The sequence below is a fragment of the Uranotaenia lowii genome, chromosome 3, assembly GCF_029784155.1.
Source record: "Uranotaenia lowii strain MFRU-FL chromosome 3, ASM2978415v1, whole genome shotgun sequence".
In the NCBI taxonomy this organism is placed as follows: domain Eukaryota; kingdom Metazoa; phylum Arthropoda; class Insecta; order Diptera; family Culicidae; genus Uranotaenia; species Uranotaenia lowii.
Window position 1 is genome coordinate 240,478,573 of NC_073693.1, and position 17,574 is coordinate 240,496,146.

The 17,574-nt window shown below is 33.5% G+C and overlaps 1 protein-coding gene across 1 annotated transcript in view; it reads right to left on the reverse strand.

The window, feature by feature from the left end:
• Positions 1-17,073, reverse strand: part of LOC129757233 (15-hydroxyprostaglandin dehydrogenase [NAD(+)]-like) — a 28,030-nt gene extending 10,957 nt beyond the window's left edge. The window contains exons 1-2 of the mRNA XM_055754383.1: positions 16,581-17,073; positions 16,356-16,479 (exon numbers count right to left, since the gene is read on the reverse strand). Coding sequence (XP_055610358.1) covers positions 16,356-16,479; positions 16,581-16,673 — 217 coding nt within the window. The 5' untranslated portion in view covers positions 16,674-17,073. The remainder of the gene's footprint in view (positions 1-16,355; positions 16,480-16,580) is intronic.
• Positions 17,074-17,574: the final 501 nt, after the last annotated feature.

Here is a 17,574-nt window from a genome sequence, read left to right on the forward strand (position 1 = left end):
CAAAATTGACCCAATTGACCAAATTGACAAAATTGACAAGATTGACAAATTGACAAAATTGACAAACTTGACAAAATCGAAGAAAATTGACAAAATTGAGAAAATTGGCCAAATTGACAATGACAAAATCGACAAAATGCACTTAATTGACAAAGCTGACAAAATTGACAAGATTGACAAATTTGAAAAAATTGACAGAATTTTCAAATTTGAAAAAGTTGACAAAATCATGAAAATTGTTAAAATCGACAAAATCTAGAAAATTGGTTAAATTGACACAATTTACTAACTAACAATGCTGACAATATCATGAAAATTGATAAAATTGACATTATTGACAAAATGGAAAAAATGACCAAATTAACAAAATTAACGAAATAGACAAAATCAACAAAACAGAATAAAAATCTCAAAATAACAAAATTAAAAATACTACGCTTTCAAAATTTTCAATATTATTAATTTTCAAAATTTATTCAACCGATTTTCTACATTTAGGTATCGTATTTTACTCTAGCAATTGAAATTTAATCCAATAATTTTATCTTTGTATTTGTTTCCTCTACTTGAGAGGTTGAATTATTTGAAATACATGGTCAGGTATCTTTTTTTTAAATTGTATTCTTAATTTTTATACCCCTTCCATTTTGAAGATATCATATGCTGTAACTCCAAAAGGAGTAAATTGAGTTAGACTATAATGTCATAGAAACGGAATCATACATGATATTCCAGAATCTAGTTATTCAAAAATCTCCAATAAGTTGCAAATAAGGTTATTTATATGAAATTTATGATTATATAAAAATACTTTTATCCTAATAAAAACGTTGAATCTTTATATCCTAAATTCATTTTGGATTTATTGCGTATGAAATTCATTAATCATAATTCATAATTCATTTTGTTTTATATGTACCCAAATATAATTTACAGGCTGTAAGAAAGGCTACAATCCACTGTCAAGTGTATTAAATCGGGTTTTTTTTTTGTTGCTGTTGCTGTTTTCGCCAGCAATCGTTTGTGTTCGCGTGAAAAATGTTTGTATAGTGTGTGGGCGAGCATAGATCAAACAATCGTCGTGGAATCATCGAATTTTTACAGGCCATTTGTGTAGTCTATGGCCCGCTTAACACAGTCATGTGTAGGTGTATCTGTTCTTATTTAGCTCAATATTCCACGTGTGAGTAGTGGCTCAATTATTTCTTGCGGATGGCATATTGGCGCGTTTCACATGTGCGTTTCTTAATTATGTTCGCCGGCCGGACGCATCGGAGTGTCATCGGCTTATGTGTTTTTATGCGTGCTTAAATTTGTTTCTCGGGAAACTCAAGATTATCGCAACATCTGAACAAAATGAAAAGTTAATTGCACCAACAAAGATGGTCTTTTGCGAACTATGATTTACATTTTTCAAAACTGAACATAAGATTTCATATTCATATTTCACATTACAGACTTTTTGGGTGACATTTGTGGAATAGTAAATAATAAAATGTGGTATATTACGATAATGTATCAATCGTTCTTCAATTAAAAATATATTTTCGCTTTTTAACCCTCATCCGCATTAGATTTCATTACCCTAATCAGCACTTGTGGTGTCAATTTGACACCACAAGCTCAAATCGTTATAACTTTTGGCTTGTTAGACCGATTTAAACAAAACTTACATCAAAAGAAACCTTGTAATGTCAGTAAAATATGATTAGAACATTATATACAGCTAAAGTTACAAGTTGTAGTTCATATATTACACGTCCAAAAAAATATTTGCCTTATGCATATGAAAGCTGAAGTTAATGTCTACATTGTCTACATCTACATTGTCCGACAGACGAAATAACGATGCGTGTCGTGCATTTCTTCGTCTGTCGGCTTCGCTCTCTGCCCAAATCACCACCCACCGTACCTACTCGGAGAGCAAACATACACGTTTTGCTGGACGCGGTGCTTGTAGTTCTAGAAATTCAGGAATGATTTTACGTTTATAATTTTCATATTTTTGTGAAATCTCACAGCGTAATTTGTTGCACCTCACTAGAATATAGATTAAATTAGCTTTCCAATGAATATACTTTTGATTGGTCCAAACAAAGTAAAAGCACTGAAAATCCGGGTACAACCTAGGGTGGTCGGATTTACCGGTTTTTTTCAAATCCGGTATTTCGGTATATGTAATTTATAAAACCGATAAAACCGATAAAACCGGTATTTTTCAAAGCATATCGAATTCATGAAAATGTTTCGTCTAATTTCAGTAATAATGGCATAAAATGCTCAGAATTTATAACGCAATAGATTCAGCAACCTTTTCGATTGAAAAATATGGTATTGTGTCTTTAAATTATCCCTTTGTCAGAAATCTATCATCATCCTCATGATAATCGTTATATTTATCATCGTCATTTCGTTATTATAATTTTGCTGTAAGGTTAGAGAAATAATAGAAGTTTCATAGAATTTTCAACGAATTTTTGTTCTGTACTCTGTACTACCGTATTCAGATTTAAGAACAGATTTTACAAATTTAGTAAAAGTTTTAAATAGTCTTTCATTTCAATGATAAACAAAATATAATATTTTGATAAACAAAAAGATTTACGGTTAAAAAAAATTACTAAATTTTATCAGGCACAGCACAAAACACTATGACAAAGTTTCTGGTTGACTCACAGAATTACAGAATTACAGAAAATCTATTCAAAATCCAATCAAAATTAAGCAATAAATATATATGTTTGGATCTGATTGATACGCTTTTTATTATAATACTGTTGCAAATTTATAAAAACTTTGTTACTACTTTGTCTGGAAAAAAGAAATTCTTCAAAAGCGTTACAAATAAAAACAACAGAGTTCCATCAATTACCTGGAAAATTTTGATAGATATATTTCTTATAAACATTTAAACATGTGTTTATCTGCTGACTCTGTTGAAGCATTTAATGTTTTAAAACAAAGATGGAAGTTTCTAAGCTGTTTTCAAGATTTTTGGTTTTAAATTTAAAATTCGTGAAAGCTCGGCACCGCTTAGAACATTTTTGATAACTTCGCCTGTTTAAAGATAAATCATTTTTTGCATCTTTTGACCAAATTCCAGTTTTTAAATGTAAAATACAATGATAATTGTGGAGCAATCTTAAATGTAGCTTGTAGCTGTATCTTTTTCCAGTCATTGTACACTTGTACAAATTTAAATGTTGTGGAGCGTTTGTTCGATAGCTGAGCTGAAATGAGTAATGTTTTATGATAAAAATATCATCTAAGAGAGAGATGGCAGTAAGTCAATGCTCTTTTGAACGCCACTATAGCTCTAATTTAATATCTAGAAGTTTTAGCAATAATTAAATCTCACACAAATATTGCAGTTCGGTTTATTGAGCTTAGATTTTGAAGCTGATTGAACAAAATTTGAGTATTTGTACTCATACATATTTGGTAGAAAAAAAACATTTGTCTGTGTCAAATTCATTTGAATGCCAAGAATAGTGAAAAATTTATCGGAAATACCGGTTTTTTACCGTCTCAATAGTCGGTATTTCCGGTATTGGAAAATGGACGGTTTTACCGGTTTTACCGGTTTCGGTAAAACCGGTTAGACCACCCTAGTACAACCTGACGGAGGACCACAAAAACAGATGAAATTTCAATTTGTAAAAAAATTGCGCAAAGTAGTGAACTTTGAAAAATTCCAGTAATTTCAATTTTTGTTGCATCAAAAATCTAAAGACAGCAAAATGTTAGAATTTTAATAAAGTTTGTTGTCATATTTTTTTTAAAACTCTACCATCGCTCAAACAGTATTTACTAGCAATCGAATGAAAAGTAGGTTTTTTAGACCACTTTTTTCAACTTTTTGTGACCATTTCATTAAAAAAAATTCAAAAAAATATTTCTTGTCTTCATGATTTAGGCATTAACTTCAGCTTTCATATGCATAAAGCAAATATTTTTTTAGACGTGGAACATATGAACTACAGCAGTTTTCGTGAGGCATGTTTTTTCGGATTTTTTTTCTTTCATGCTGAATAACGAGAAAACTTGTAACTTTAGCTGTATATAATGTTCTAAACATATTTTACTGACATTACAAGGTTTCTATTGATATAAGTTTTATATGAAGTTCATAATAATTCAAACGACTTAAATAGATTTTACTTTTGTGGTGTCAAATTGACACCAAAAGTCGGAAAAGGGAGTTTTTTTGTCCAGGCTTCCAGGGTTCGTCCATAAAAAAAGTAAAGATGCAATATTGAAGAACTTTTGAATTCATTTAGGGTCCCCGAAGAAATTTTTGTATTTTGAAGCTTCTGAAAAAAGTTATAAGCCTTCAAACTTGCAATGGTGTCAAAATGACACCCTAATGCGGATGAGGGTTAAATATTATACTTTGAACTTTTAACTAAACTTAATAATTCAGTTCATAGCATTTATCGGTAATGAACATTAGAAAATATGTGCAAATTGTTTCAGGTTGCATTGGAAACATTTCCATAAAAATGACGGTTTTTTGATTCAAGGTAGGAATGGTTAAATAAATCGCGTAAAGTATTCATCATATCAGGGCATTTTATTTTTTTGTTGCTATTATTATTATTATCAATATGTATTCCTCTTGGCACTGAAATCTTTTAGAATGGAAAAATTCTAAGGATTTCGGTGCTGTATTAATAATTTCTCTGCTCTTTCAAATCTTTTCAAAAGCGAGCAATGGCGCTATAACCATGGTCGATGACCTGAGATGAAGGTACAGGGATCCAGAATTAAACAGTGTATGATGGTTAAAGAAAAATTTCTTTAATTATTGTATTGTTAAATTTTGGACTTTATGTAGAAAAACCTCATTTCCATCCCCTGAAGGAAGAATCGCAAGGCCTAACACCAAGGAGCATAGAAATATCTTAGCATCTATGCTCCCAACGAATAAATATAAAAAAAAACATGGGAACGTATGGTACTGTTGTCCACGTTTCTTCCTCCCCTGGTTCCAGTCGTCTCTGCGTTCAATACTGCACAGTGGGCCCGGCCTTGATAAGATGAATAGTAAATGTATTTTTACTATTCACCGGGATGCTGACAAGATCTGGCTGTGTATGTATCATAAGCATAAGCAAGCAAATGTTCTGAAGACACTTAAGAGATAAGATGGAAGACAGAGGCGCTAGAAAAAAAGTTCCACTTTTTGCCATTTCGGACCACTGTGCGGTGGTCCTATAAGCGCTTTAACACTAAACGTACCGGGGGCGGTCAAATGACGGTTTTTAAATTTTGAAGGATGATTACGCCTTATATATTTTTTTTCGCCAATTGAGCGACAGGACTATTTTTATTTTCAAAGTGCAAGTATTTTTGCGTTTTTAAATTTTTTCTAAGTGTTGTGGTTTTCGAATAACGCATGTGGTATACCTATTCATACCGCGAGCGGTCAAATGACGGTTTACACTGTTTTCGCTAAAACTTTCTTGTTTCTCAACCGATTCCTTTAAAATTTATAGTTTTGAAAAGCCTATAATGTGACTCAAATATGTTTTTCAGACAGTTTCCAGCTACAATCAATAATTTCAAAGTTATTTTAAGTCCAAAAAATGTTTTATGAAAAAACATGCTTCAGGAAAATTGCTATAAATCAGTTATTAAGTGCTCGAAAAAAATTTCACTTAGTGCCTGAGAAAGCTGAAGTTAGAAGCTATATGCTGCACGTACAAAAATTTTTATCAAATTTTTTTTAAGATCATGCCCACAAAAAATGTAAAAAAGTTGTGTAAAACCCGTACTTTTCAATCAATCAACCGCCAAAGCTGTTCCTGTTACAGTAGAGAAAATTTAAAAAGTGAATTGGAAAGGGGACGTAATTTGTCACATTTTGGCATCTTTAGATTTTGTGAAATACGAAATACATAATTTATGACGACTTTTCAAAGGTAGCTGTTTTTCGAACTTTTTAACAATTTGGATTTTTGATACAATTCCTACACCTAAGCTCAGCTTTGCACTGGATTTTGAGTACTTTAACGTGAGGTTTAGGCGATAAAACTATATGCAAAAGAAAGCTAATTTCATACCGTTTCTAGTGGTGTAACTGCATTGGCGGTGCAATGCTTAGCAAAAATATGATAAATAAAACAGTGAAGTAGTTTCTGAATTTTGAGAAGTCAGCACAAATTCTTGCTTGGCATGCGGGCGCAGTGGGTGGTAATATCTCAAAGCTGATTTGCACACGAAGACGGATGAAAGGAAACGAAAAAACAAACGAGCATTCGCTCAAATTTCCTGGTTTTACTTTCAGAAATATATTATATTTTTGTCAAGCATCGCACCGCCAATATAGTTACACCACTAGAACCGGTATGAAATTTTCTTTCTTTTGCATATATTGTTTTTGCCTAAACCTTACGATAACATACTAAAAATCCAGTGCAAAGCTGAATTTAGGTGTAGGAATTGTTTCAAAAATCCGAATTGATGAAATGTTCGAAAAACAGCTACCTTTGAAAATTCGTCATAAATTATGTATTTCGTATTTTACAAAATCTAAAGATGTCAAAATGTAACAAATTACATCAACTTTCCAATTCATTTTTTGAAATTTTTCTACTGTAACAGGAACAGCTTTGGCGGTTGATTGATTGAAAAGTACGGGTTTTACACAACTTTTTTACATTTTTTGTGGGCATGATCTTAAAAAAAATTTGATAAAAATTTCCGTATGTGCAGCATATAGCTTCTAACTTCAGCTTTCTTAAAGCTTAGTTCTTTTAGAAATGGGACAGTTACGAATGCTTCTATCTCAAAAACCTTTCGTTTGATCTTAATACTTTCTATGAAGGAAATGAAGGTATTCTTATGATAATTCATGAAAAAATTTGAAAAAAAATATTTTTCGTTTTTTGTAAGAATAAATTTTACTTTATTCTTGGTACCTCCCATCAGCCAGCGCACACTTTTTCCAGTCATGATATTGATAAGTTTTTCAAACTTATACTTCGTCTTATCTGTATTTTAGGTGGCTACATCCTCCTTCTTCAATTTCTGCTACTTTTCGGACCAATACTTCTCTTTTCAAAGAAACTGAGGGCAGTTTAGTGAAAAAGTTGTTTCGAAATTAACAAATTTGATTATTTTTGAGCCACTTTTTGAGCGTTTTTAATGGAATTTTTGCTGCCAAAATCTGGCAATAACGAAGTAAAACCGTTATGAGATTGAACTTAAAGTATAATAGGTTAGTATAGATCGTATGTTGCGAAGGGTATATAAAAGATTACTCTTTTTAGGCTTTTAAAAACAGCGAAGACCATAGTTTTCGTCTTGAAAATTGTTGTATTTTTTCCACAGGAGCAGAATTTTGGCAAATCATTATATTTTATACAAAATCACCAGCAAATACATTCTTTAATATACTCGGGACCTTGCCACGAGCAGACATGGTATTGGATTCAAACGCTGGAGTTTGTTTAGAACAGGGTATTTCATAAGTTTTTTCGTTCATCAGAAATCATCTGTCCCATAGCCTCGAAACCGCCTATACAGCTTACGAACTGTGGAACTAGCAAAAATTTGTTGTTTGAGGTTCGGTTTGAATGACTCATTACCAGGCAACACTTTCAGCTTATCGGAGAATTTTTTTTTTTGAAAATTTCAACGATTTACCCTTAGTTTTTCGCTTATTGAAAATTAAAAATGCTGGTATGAGACTTGACTTCCCTAATGACCCTTAGCCGAAGTTGCCAATCATATGCTTCACTCCAATGCTTGATTTGAACTTTGTGGACATTTTTGGCAGTATTTGCATACTTTTCCACCACTCACACACAGTAATTCTTCGAATTATCAACGGTTTTGTCAGCTATCAATTTGATAATGATGAATTTTGAATGAAACTGTGCAAAATTATTTTTTCCTTTTTCTCTTGCATCGTAAATATCTCAAAAATGCGTAAATTTAAAATTTTGAAAAAAATAGGTTGGATAGTACTTTTTACAGGCAACAAAATGCTGGTAAAATTTTGAATGTCCGATTACTAGTAAACGAGCTATTAGCAAAAGAAAGTGTCCCATTTCTAAAAGAACTAAGCTTTAGGCACTAAGTGAAATTTTTTTCGAGCACTAAATAACTGATTTATAGCAATTTTCCTGAAGCATGTTTTTTCATAAAAAAATTTTCGGATTTAAAATAACTTTGAAATTATTGATTGTAGCTGGAAACTGTCTGAGAAACATATTTGAGTCACATTATAGGCTTTTCAAAACTATAAATTTTAAAGAAATCGGTTGAGAAACAAGAAAGTTTTAGCGAAAACAGTGTAAACCGTCATTTGACCGCTCGCGGTATGAATAGGTATATACAAAGTGTCGGTATGTTTAGTGTTAAGTTAATCCTCAATATTAACTCTTTGATTAAATTAAACTTACCATTTTGCATCCGGAACCTTCTGAATTTAGCTAACTCCATCTGATAGTGATTTTTTTTAGATTTTTTGGTTTCCTGTTCTTCTTGCATGTCAATCCCAAATATCTATTATTAAAAGAAAACATTTCTTTTTCCCTCCTCCAGTTAATTGTTACTATAGAAATAAGCAATAGAACAAATTTCATTTGAATCGAAGAATTCGTTTGAAATCTAAGTCCTGAATTATTTAGTTCAAAAAATTAATTATTTTTTTCGAAAATTATTTTTTTAATCAAAACCATAATTTATGGGCTCAAATAAAACAGGAATTCGATTCCAAAAAAAATGAACGTTTTGAATTAAAGTCGGTTTTGTTTTGTTTGAAAAGCCTAGTTTTCTCTGCGTGTATGTGTGTCATGAACTAGATTGGATCTTTTGGCCATTGGCAAGACTATAACTCTATCTACTGCGCTAGGGTCGCTGGCTTGCCCACACAGTAGGGGAGAATGAGGATACTTGATCCCTGAGGTGACTTGATTCCTTAGCTTTATCTCAAAACCGGAATGTTTTACAAAGATCAAATGTTCTAGTAAAATGTGCCAAATAGAACAAAACAACAAACCTGTTATTTGAAAAAATAAGAACAAATTGTATTATTGAGCTTTGTTTGAGAAATTTAACAAAATGTGACATGAAGAGCTATTGGGATTGGGATAAGAATAAGATCCATCACTTACACTATTCATATTACGGATGGCCGTAAAAAATACAGTTACTACAAAACAGTAATTATATATAAAATATTATAAAGTAAAGTTCAAAAAATTCTTCTACTGATTTCTAAATTCGAGTTAGAAAAAATCCCAGTTTCTACGGTAAAAATAAAATTCCAAAAACTTCATATCTCAAAATCTGATTTTGATAACTTTATTTTAGAAATTGGAGAAACGAAACCAGATTTTTTTGTGAATTCGGCTCATACCTTTAGGCTCCAAGGAGCAGAATTGATAATAATAATACGATATTTTCGATTTACAATCAGTTTTAAATTCATAACAATTTACACAATTTGTTCAATTTTTTTTTTGCGAAATTGACGTTATTATACATCGGATTAAGATGAAAATTTGCACATGGGTGTTTTGATTTCAGGCAAGGTTGCGGATCTTCGTTCAGAATGATTTTTTCTCCCCATCCTAGTCACCAATGATTTTACTCCTCAACATAGAAACGCTGTTTTCCTTACAAACGACGCTTTTCAGCATCGAACGACGCATACCTGGTTTGTTTTTCTTCCCCTCTCTAGTGATCAGTTATTTTCTGAGTTACTATCGGTAACCATCAAACGCCCTTGATGAAAACATTGCGCGAAGACGGCGTCATATCATTAGGCGCATTCTCGACTCGCTGACGATCATGCTTCGCCACGAATGCTTCATGAAGCATAATGATTCAATTCTAGGAACACAAAAGGTGGCCAAAAACTAAATCTAGGCCAATATTGGTTTATTTTTCTCTGTCAATTGTATGGGTCTTAGTCGTTATCTCGGGAATTGTCCTCCTAGTAGCATTCTTCCTTAAGGTGGGGAGGGGGGGGGGGGGGTAGGGTCTAACGGGTGAAAAAAAACACCATTTTCGCGATTTTTTCTAGAGCTATAGTTCAAACAAATGTATTCAAATTTTTTGCACTATACAAAGCGGTGGACACTGTCACCCTTATTCTTGTTTTCGATCGAATGGCATTCGTTCGAAAGTTTTGCAATTTCGCATTCTTGTTTTCGTTCGAACGAATGAGAACAGTTCGATTTTTCGAACATCGTTCGTACGAACGAAACAGTGCATTCCCGTTTTCGATCGAACGTATTTTTTCTATGGACTGTCAAACGCAAATCTGATGCTGCGAATCATGATCGTTTAAAGCAATTGGTGAAGTTTAATATCGCGATTGTGGAGTTCAAAAATTGTTCAAAATAAGAATATTTTTTTTTTAAAACCCGCGAATTTGTGTGTTGTAAAATAACAAAATTTTAAAGACGAAACATTTTTTATTCTTCGTTAAAAAAGTGCTAGTTTTATGTTGCGAATCTTGGACGTTCAAATAAAAAGTTTGTGAAATTGAACGATTTAGGGAATGATACGTGGTTTAAAATAATAAAGAATGTTCATATGTTTTAATGCTGAAATTTGTATTTAACTTTAAATGACAATTATTTGTATTTCACTACCGCTTAACAAAAGCGAGTCAGATGCTGCGAACCGGGAGCGTTTTTGAAGTTGAATCGCATATCTGATGTTTCGAACCTAAGGCATTTAAAGCAAAAGTTTGTGAAGTTAGACGGGCAATAATGAGCGTCTTAAGGAAAGCTTTTTAAACAAATTAAAAAAACCCTTTTTTTTATTTTTATTTTTTAGATATATTTTTCATTTGAAAGTCAATTTTTTCCCAAATTTTGTCACTTCCTCCCAGCGGGTGAGATTTTTAGCAACGACATCCGGCATTCGGCATCACTATCACAACTCACAAACACTACCGGCTGCTTGCGTCCGAAAAAAAAACAGCTCCTGGGGACCATCTACAGGGCTAGAAGCGGCCACGAGGCAAAAAAGTAGGGCAAAATAGTTACTTTGAAATAAAATTAGGGCAAAATTAGTGACCATATCAAGTCAAAAATTACATCAATAGGGCCTTTCTGCATTTTTCAACCCTTTACTGCATACGAGCTCATATATGTCCCCTAATTTTTTTTCGCTTTTTCGTGCATAATGCAATACTTTTAAAGAACTACAACGATTTTAATGCATCAACATTTTAAAACATTAAAAAAAAAAAAATTATCTTATTTTCCACACTATTTATTTAAACAAAAGAAATATTGAAAAAACAATTTTGTTTTTTTTCTGAATTGCATGTTCAGAGGCCAATAAAGTTATTTCCGTTGAAGAAATTAATTTAAGTAGAGGGTTAAGACGCAATTTATAAGAATTCATAAGCTCATGGAAAAGAAGAAAATACAGTTTATCACATGGCATCAGACTGAGTTAATTTTGATCATTTTTTTTTATTTCAAATGTCCTGATTTCTGTAAAGTTTCGTTTTTTGGTTTAAAACTCTTCCATTTTTTTTTTTGCAGAATTATGAATTTTATGAGTAAATCTAAAGTTTTAGGTTTGAATGGGACAATTTAAAATTTTGTTCTGAAAACGAACATGATCTGTCGTTTTTACTGTGGAACCGAGCTGTCTTAACGCTTTAGTGCAAATTTATAAATTCTTTAAATGACATTTTCTGCTGAATGTCTAAGGGAACAGACAGACAGACGGACAGGCAGAAAAAAAACCTTGTAGAAATTTTCGAAACATTCAAATTTCAGTAGATTTAAAATTGAATTAAGGATAAGAAAATTTAAAATTGAGAATTAAATATCAGATATATAATGAAGACATAAAAATGTTGATACACATTTTTTAAATATAATTTAGTTTAAGAAGCAAGAATAGACACAAAACATAAAAAACCTATTGAAAAAATTTACTTTTTGATAAAAGCTATAAAATTTTGAATCCCAAAAGAATAATATGTGCCTATTTATATTCTCAAATATTATATTTTACATTTTAAAGCTCATAAACAAAAAAAAAATACCTAAACTAAAAAAGGCTAAACTTCACTTTAAAATTAAACAAAAATAAAGAAAATATAAAGAAATTTTATAGAATTTTATAGAATAAAACGAATCACAAACGTTGACAAACCACGTTTTTATGCAAGGATAAATTTGTTTTAAAAACAAATAATCAAGTTACGGATATTCGCGTCAACTGATAATCGAGTTCGACCTGTAAAATGAAATTTGGTAGTGAATTTAGAAAAGGACAAATGCGTTAACAAATGAAGTTATAAGCTGGGTCGAAAAGTACGTTTTGAGATCTACATTTTGATAGCACAAAGTTATCTGAATGAAATTTGGTGTTCAAGAAATTAACAAAACAAAATTATATTTTTGCTGGGAACTGTCGAACTTTGAATACGTTTTTCTCTAAACAGTGATGTTGGCGCATTCGCGTATTCAAAGTTCGGGCAAAGTTGCAAAACGGTTTTCAAACGTAATATGTAGTCATTTGTATTTAAATTGTAGAAAAAAGTGACTTTAGTGACCAAATTTTGAAAAAAGTAACTTTTGAGTGACCAGCTCAAAAAAAGTGACAAAGTTACTAAAAAGTGACCAACTTCTAGCCCTGCATCTAGGATGCAGCTTTCTGCACTGCTTATCGACTGCACCTGGAGATGGAAACTTTGGCGGTCAAATCTACTACTGGAATCAGACACCTCGACTGCTGACTGCTCATCTTAGGCTGCTTCTCTGATTCGCCCCCGGCAAACGACGAATTATTTTTTTTTTCAATATTTTCCTACACTGGTCAATGAATCAATTTCTACCAAAAACAAAATAGCTGCAATGTTTTGAAAAGAACAGGGCTGCCTAAAAATTTCGAAGTTGATGTGGCAACACCAACTTCGAACGTATCACATTCGTACGAAAACAAGAATACAGTTTTCGAATTCGTTCGAAAGTATCCGTTCGAACGAAAGTCAGATACGCCGTAAACGAGAATAAGGGTGTGTATCTCAGCACAGAATCTGAATCTGAAGTCAAAAAATCAGAGCAAAATATTTTTAATAGATGTTTTTCTGGACCTCAACGTTTTTATTTAACTTAAAAAAATTATGAAATTTTTGTGGCTGTTTGAAGTAAAAACTACGATTTTTCACGAAAAAATCCGCCATTTTTTATCTGTAAAATCTCCTCAAAGTAAAAAAAAAAGAAAAACGTTGGGGTCTGGTATTTTATATGTAGAAAATATGTTCCAAATTTGAAAAGAATCGGATAAGTAGTTTTCAAATGACGATGTCCACGGACTTTAAAAATGTGCTTTCGAGAAAAACGCGTTTGAAGTTTCTGCTCTTGCTTTCTTGCAGTATTAGATAGAAGGAGATAAAGGCCTATAATTTCTACAGTTTTGCTTCAATTGACTTGAAAATTTGACACAACATGTTTTACAATAAGAAAATAAAAAAATAAAAAAATAGATTTTTTGAAAGTGTTAGACCCCCCCCCCTTAAGGGTCTGAGTCTGGGCATGAATCAACAACATCGTCATCACCTCGCGCCGAATCAATTCTGAACGAATTGATTCTGTTGCGAAGTGAATGATTGCTGGAGTAAACAATGACTGAAAATCTGGAGGAGAAAATCATCAAGGAACCCTAGGCAACAGAAACAAAACGAAAAATCATCGTAGGGGGAAGTCGTCTATGGCCGGACATCGCCTATGGCCGGACAACATAGATTTTTCGAAAACAAAATATCCTAATAATGTTTTAACACCATGAAAATAAAGTTAATAGTAGCCTGATATGGTGTTAGAAATATGGTTATCCAATCTGAAAAGGGAAACCAATGAAAGGCATCTAAAGCTTTTGCCTAGTAGTGCGGAGAGGATCGCCGAAAACGGAAGTTCAAACGAAATATTAGGAAAATTCAAAAAAATGCTATTTTTCTATGACCGGACACAAATTGTTGTCTATGACCGGACAAGAAAATATTCAAAATTATAGATGATTTCAACTTGAAACTTTCATTTTTTCATCTCTATAGCACTCTCAAATGGTTAGCAGAAGATAAGGATTCAATAACGAAACTATTTTGGTCCTCTGAGAAACTTTAAATTTTGCTGTCCGGTCATAGACAATTTTTCTCTAGTTTTTTCGAAACAAATGTTTCATTCTGGTTTGTCAAAAAAACTTTTATGACTAGCTTCAAAGAACGTTCAGTATTGGAAAACACATACTCACAAGACCTGTGCAAGTGATTTCAGCCATTTTGCTACGTTTTTGTGCCATTGGTGACAACTTTGGTGAAGTAATTCGTAGTGTCCATAGACAACACTTTTGGAAATGAGTGAAAATTAACATGAAATGATTTATCTTACTCCATGAATATTTTGTAAATTATTTTTTTCTAATATTGTTAAGTGATCATAATATTGATACTCTTCAAATCAGAAGAGGAACCAATATTTACAAAATTCTATTTTTGAAGTTATTGCTTAAAAGCCTTAAGTGTCCGGTAGTAGACAACTTCCCCCTACATAGTTCACTAAGGCGGCGTTCTTCTGTTGCATGTTTTAATTCGTTCGCAAGTAAATGCTAAACAGCGTCGTTACTGTGGTTGCATCGGTAACGATTAGAAATTTTGAAGTATACGAAGCGATTATCAGTAACCCTGATTTCAGGTATCAGATTTTGTGTAAGGGGCCGGCAAAAGGGTTCGTCCATACAACACACGTTATTATTCACTGGATTGAAATGAAAATTTGCACACGGGGTTTCTTAAGGGCGTTCAATCGATTTCAAGTATCAAAGTTTGTGTCAGGGGTCCCCTAAAGGGGTCGTCCATATTAACTGTTCCGTGTTTTCACGAAATTGTCGTTTTTATGCATCGGATTGAAATGGAAATTTGCTCACAGGGATTTTTAGGGACGGGCAATCCTTTTCTGTATTGAAATTTTTTTGATAAGGGTCGGCCGAAGGGGTCGGCCGAAGGGGTCGTCCATACTAACTGTTCACTGTTCTCGCGGTATTGTGCACCGGATTGAGATGAAAATTTGCGCACGGGGTTTTTAAGGAACGGGAAATTCTTTTTGGTTATACAATTTTGTGTCAGGGGTCGGCCAAACGGGCCGTCCATGAAAACTGTTCACTCTTTGAGCGACATTTTCGTTATAATACATTGGATTGACATGAAAATTTGCACAATTAATTTTAAAGGAAGGGGTATTCGATTTCGGGTTCCAAGTTTTCGGTCAGGGGTTGAAAAACGGAGTTGTCCATATCAAATGTTCACCGTTTTTGCGATATTGTCGTGATTATGCATAGGACTGTGATGAAATGTTGCTCATGAGAGTTTTGAGAGAAGGGTTATGGATTTCATGCGTCCAATTTGGAATCGAGGATAGGAAAAAGGGGTCGTCCAAATAAATTTTCCAATATTTTCGCGATTTTGTTGTGAGTGTGCATCGGATTGACCTGAAATTTTGCACATAGGAGTTTTTGTGACGAGCAATTCATCTCGATTGTCCAATTTCGGGTCAGGGGTCGTTCATATTAAGTGTTCACTGTTTTAATGATAGTTTAATGACTGTTATGGCAATATTGTCATGAATATGCATCAAATTGAGAGGAATTTTTGTTCACGAGATTTTGAAGGCTAGGAAATTGATTACACGTGTCCAATTTTCGATCGAGGTCGAAAAAAAGGAGTTGTTCATAATTTCGGGTCACAGGTCGGCCAACAGGGTTGTCCATATTGAATGTTTTGCGATATTGATATATCGAAATTAGAAAAAAAAAAACTAGCACGAGGGAGTTGCAAGGAACGGAAAATTGGTTTCCATAGCCAAATTTTGGGTCATTAGACATTAGAAGAGCACGTCCAGGTCAAGAAAAGGAGTCGTCGAAATAAACAAATCAATGTTCCTTGAATATTGAATTTATAATTTAAAGTTGAAGATTAAGTAAAAAGGTCATCTTTAATACTGTTGAATGTTTTATGCAATATTGTAGTGAAAATGCATAGACTTCTTTATTCAAAAGCAAACTCATCTTAGCGTATTAAAAGTTGAAAGCGGAACGGAGTTCGTACGGGATCAGCTAGTACTAATATAAGAAAATAGTAAGTTGCTATCGAAATACCGGTATCTGAACTTTTATTTTAACGTTGTTGTGTTAAAGGGAATCTTTCGATTGCTTTGATTCAGTAGAATTATTCAACCAAGTAGGCTCACAAATTGTGTTGTGAGTCACAACACATTTTAGAGCAAGAAAATCACTTTAATAATATAATGACAAAATGTTTTAACGAATCAAAGAAAGTGCTGTCCATAAAAATGTTTTTACAAGTCACTTACCCTCAAACTGAATGTAATCGGTAACATCACAGTGACAGAACAGCACCCGATTGGCACCGAATTCATGCTCCAGCTCCCGGGCCGTCAGCTCCCCCGCATCCGAATCCAAATCACAAATGGAAACCTACGACAATGTGAAGATGATTAACTTTGTATCGCCAGCCATCATCATGTATGGTATGTATCATGTCCATGTCACCCGAAAAAAAAGAAGCCCCAACTCACCTTGGCGCCATGCTTCAGCAACTCCTCGCAGAAGGCTCTTCCGAGGCCTGTTGCTGCTCCCGTCACCAGGGCAACTTTATTCCTCAAATCCATGGTCCCGAACTTAGGACTTTAGCCAACCGGGAAAAAGTGTCGAAAAATTGACAAGCACTTATCCGCAAGGAAATGTAAATTATCTCCGTCGACTATTGGTGAAAACTCCTTCACCTTGCAAGCGGCAATATGTAATCAATAATGATGGCAACACAATTACTTTACAGTATCAAATTTTCCGGGAATGTGTCTGAAGATTTTACTGCACTAATGAGAGGAACTTGCTACCCTCCGGTTTGGAACAATAATCAATCTTTGTAACAATTGCACTCCGATTGCCCCGAGGAAAAACTATCAATTTAGGAAATGAATTTCCTTTAGGAAAATTATACGCCCATCGTTCTTCTTCCTTGTCCTTGCTTGCACTCGCAGATCGAAAAACACCGTCTGTCTGTCTGAATCGACGACTAACTGTGGCCCAACATGAATACATACATCTACATAGAGCTGGGTTTTTCCCCAGCATAAGACATATACGGGAACTCCACGCCGTGCACTCTTCCGGGAGCAGCCCAACATTTCCTCATCCCGTTTTTCTTAACGTAGGGGGGAGGCCAACGATTTACCAACATTCGAAAACGCGGGAAGGAAAATCCTTACCCACGAGAGAAAGCTTTTCCATTTCTACTCCAGACAGGGACTCCTCTCTCTTCGGTGAAGGAGATCCCTCGGAATTATGTTTACTCACTATTTCCTCGCTCGCTATGCTGCTGCTGCTGATAGGCTTCTACAGGATGTTCTCTCCCGCATTGTATCTCCCATCTTTCGAATGTTAAAGGATTTTGGGGTTGTGTAATGCTTCAACTCTTTTTAAAATCTCTCATGCAAGCCTAAAAGTAATGATTTACTCATGGAAATAATATTTGAAAACCGAACTTTTAGACAACAAGGCTTGAACAAA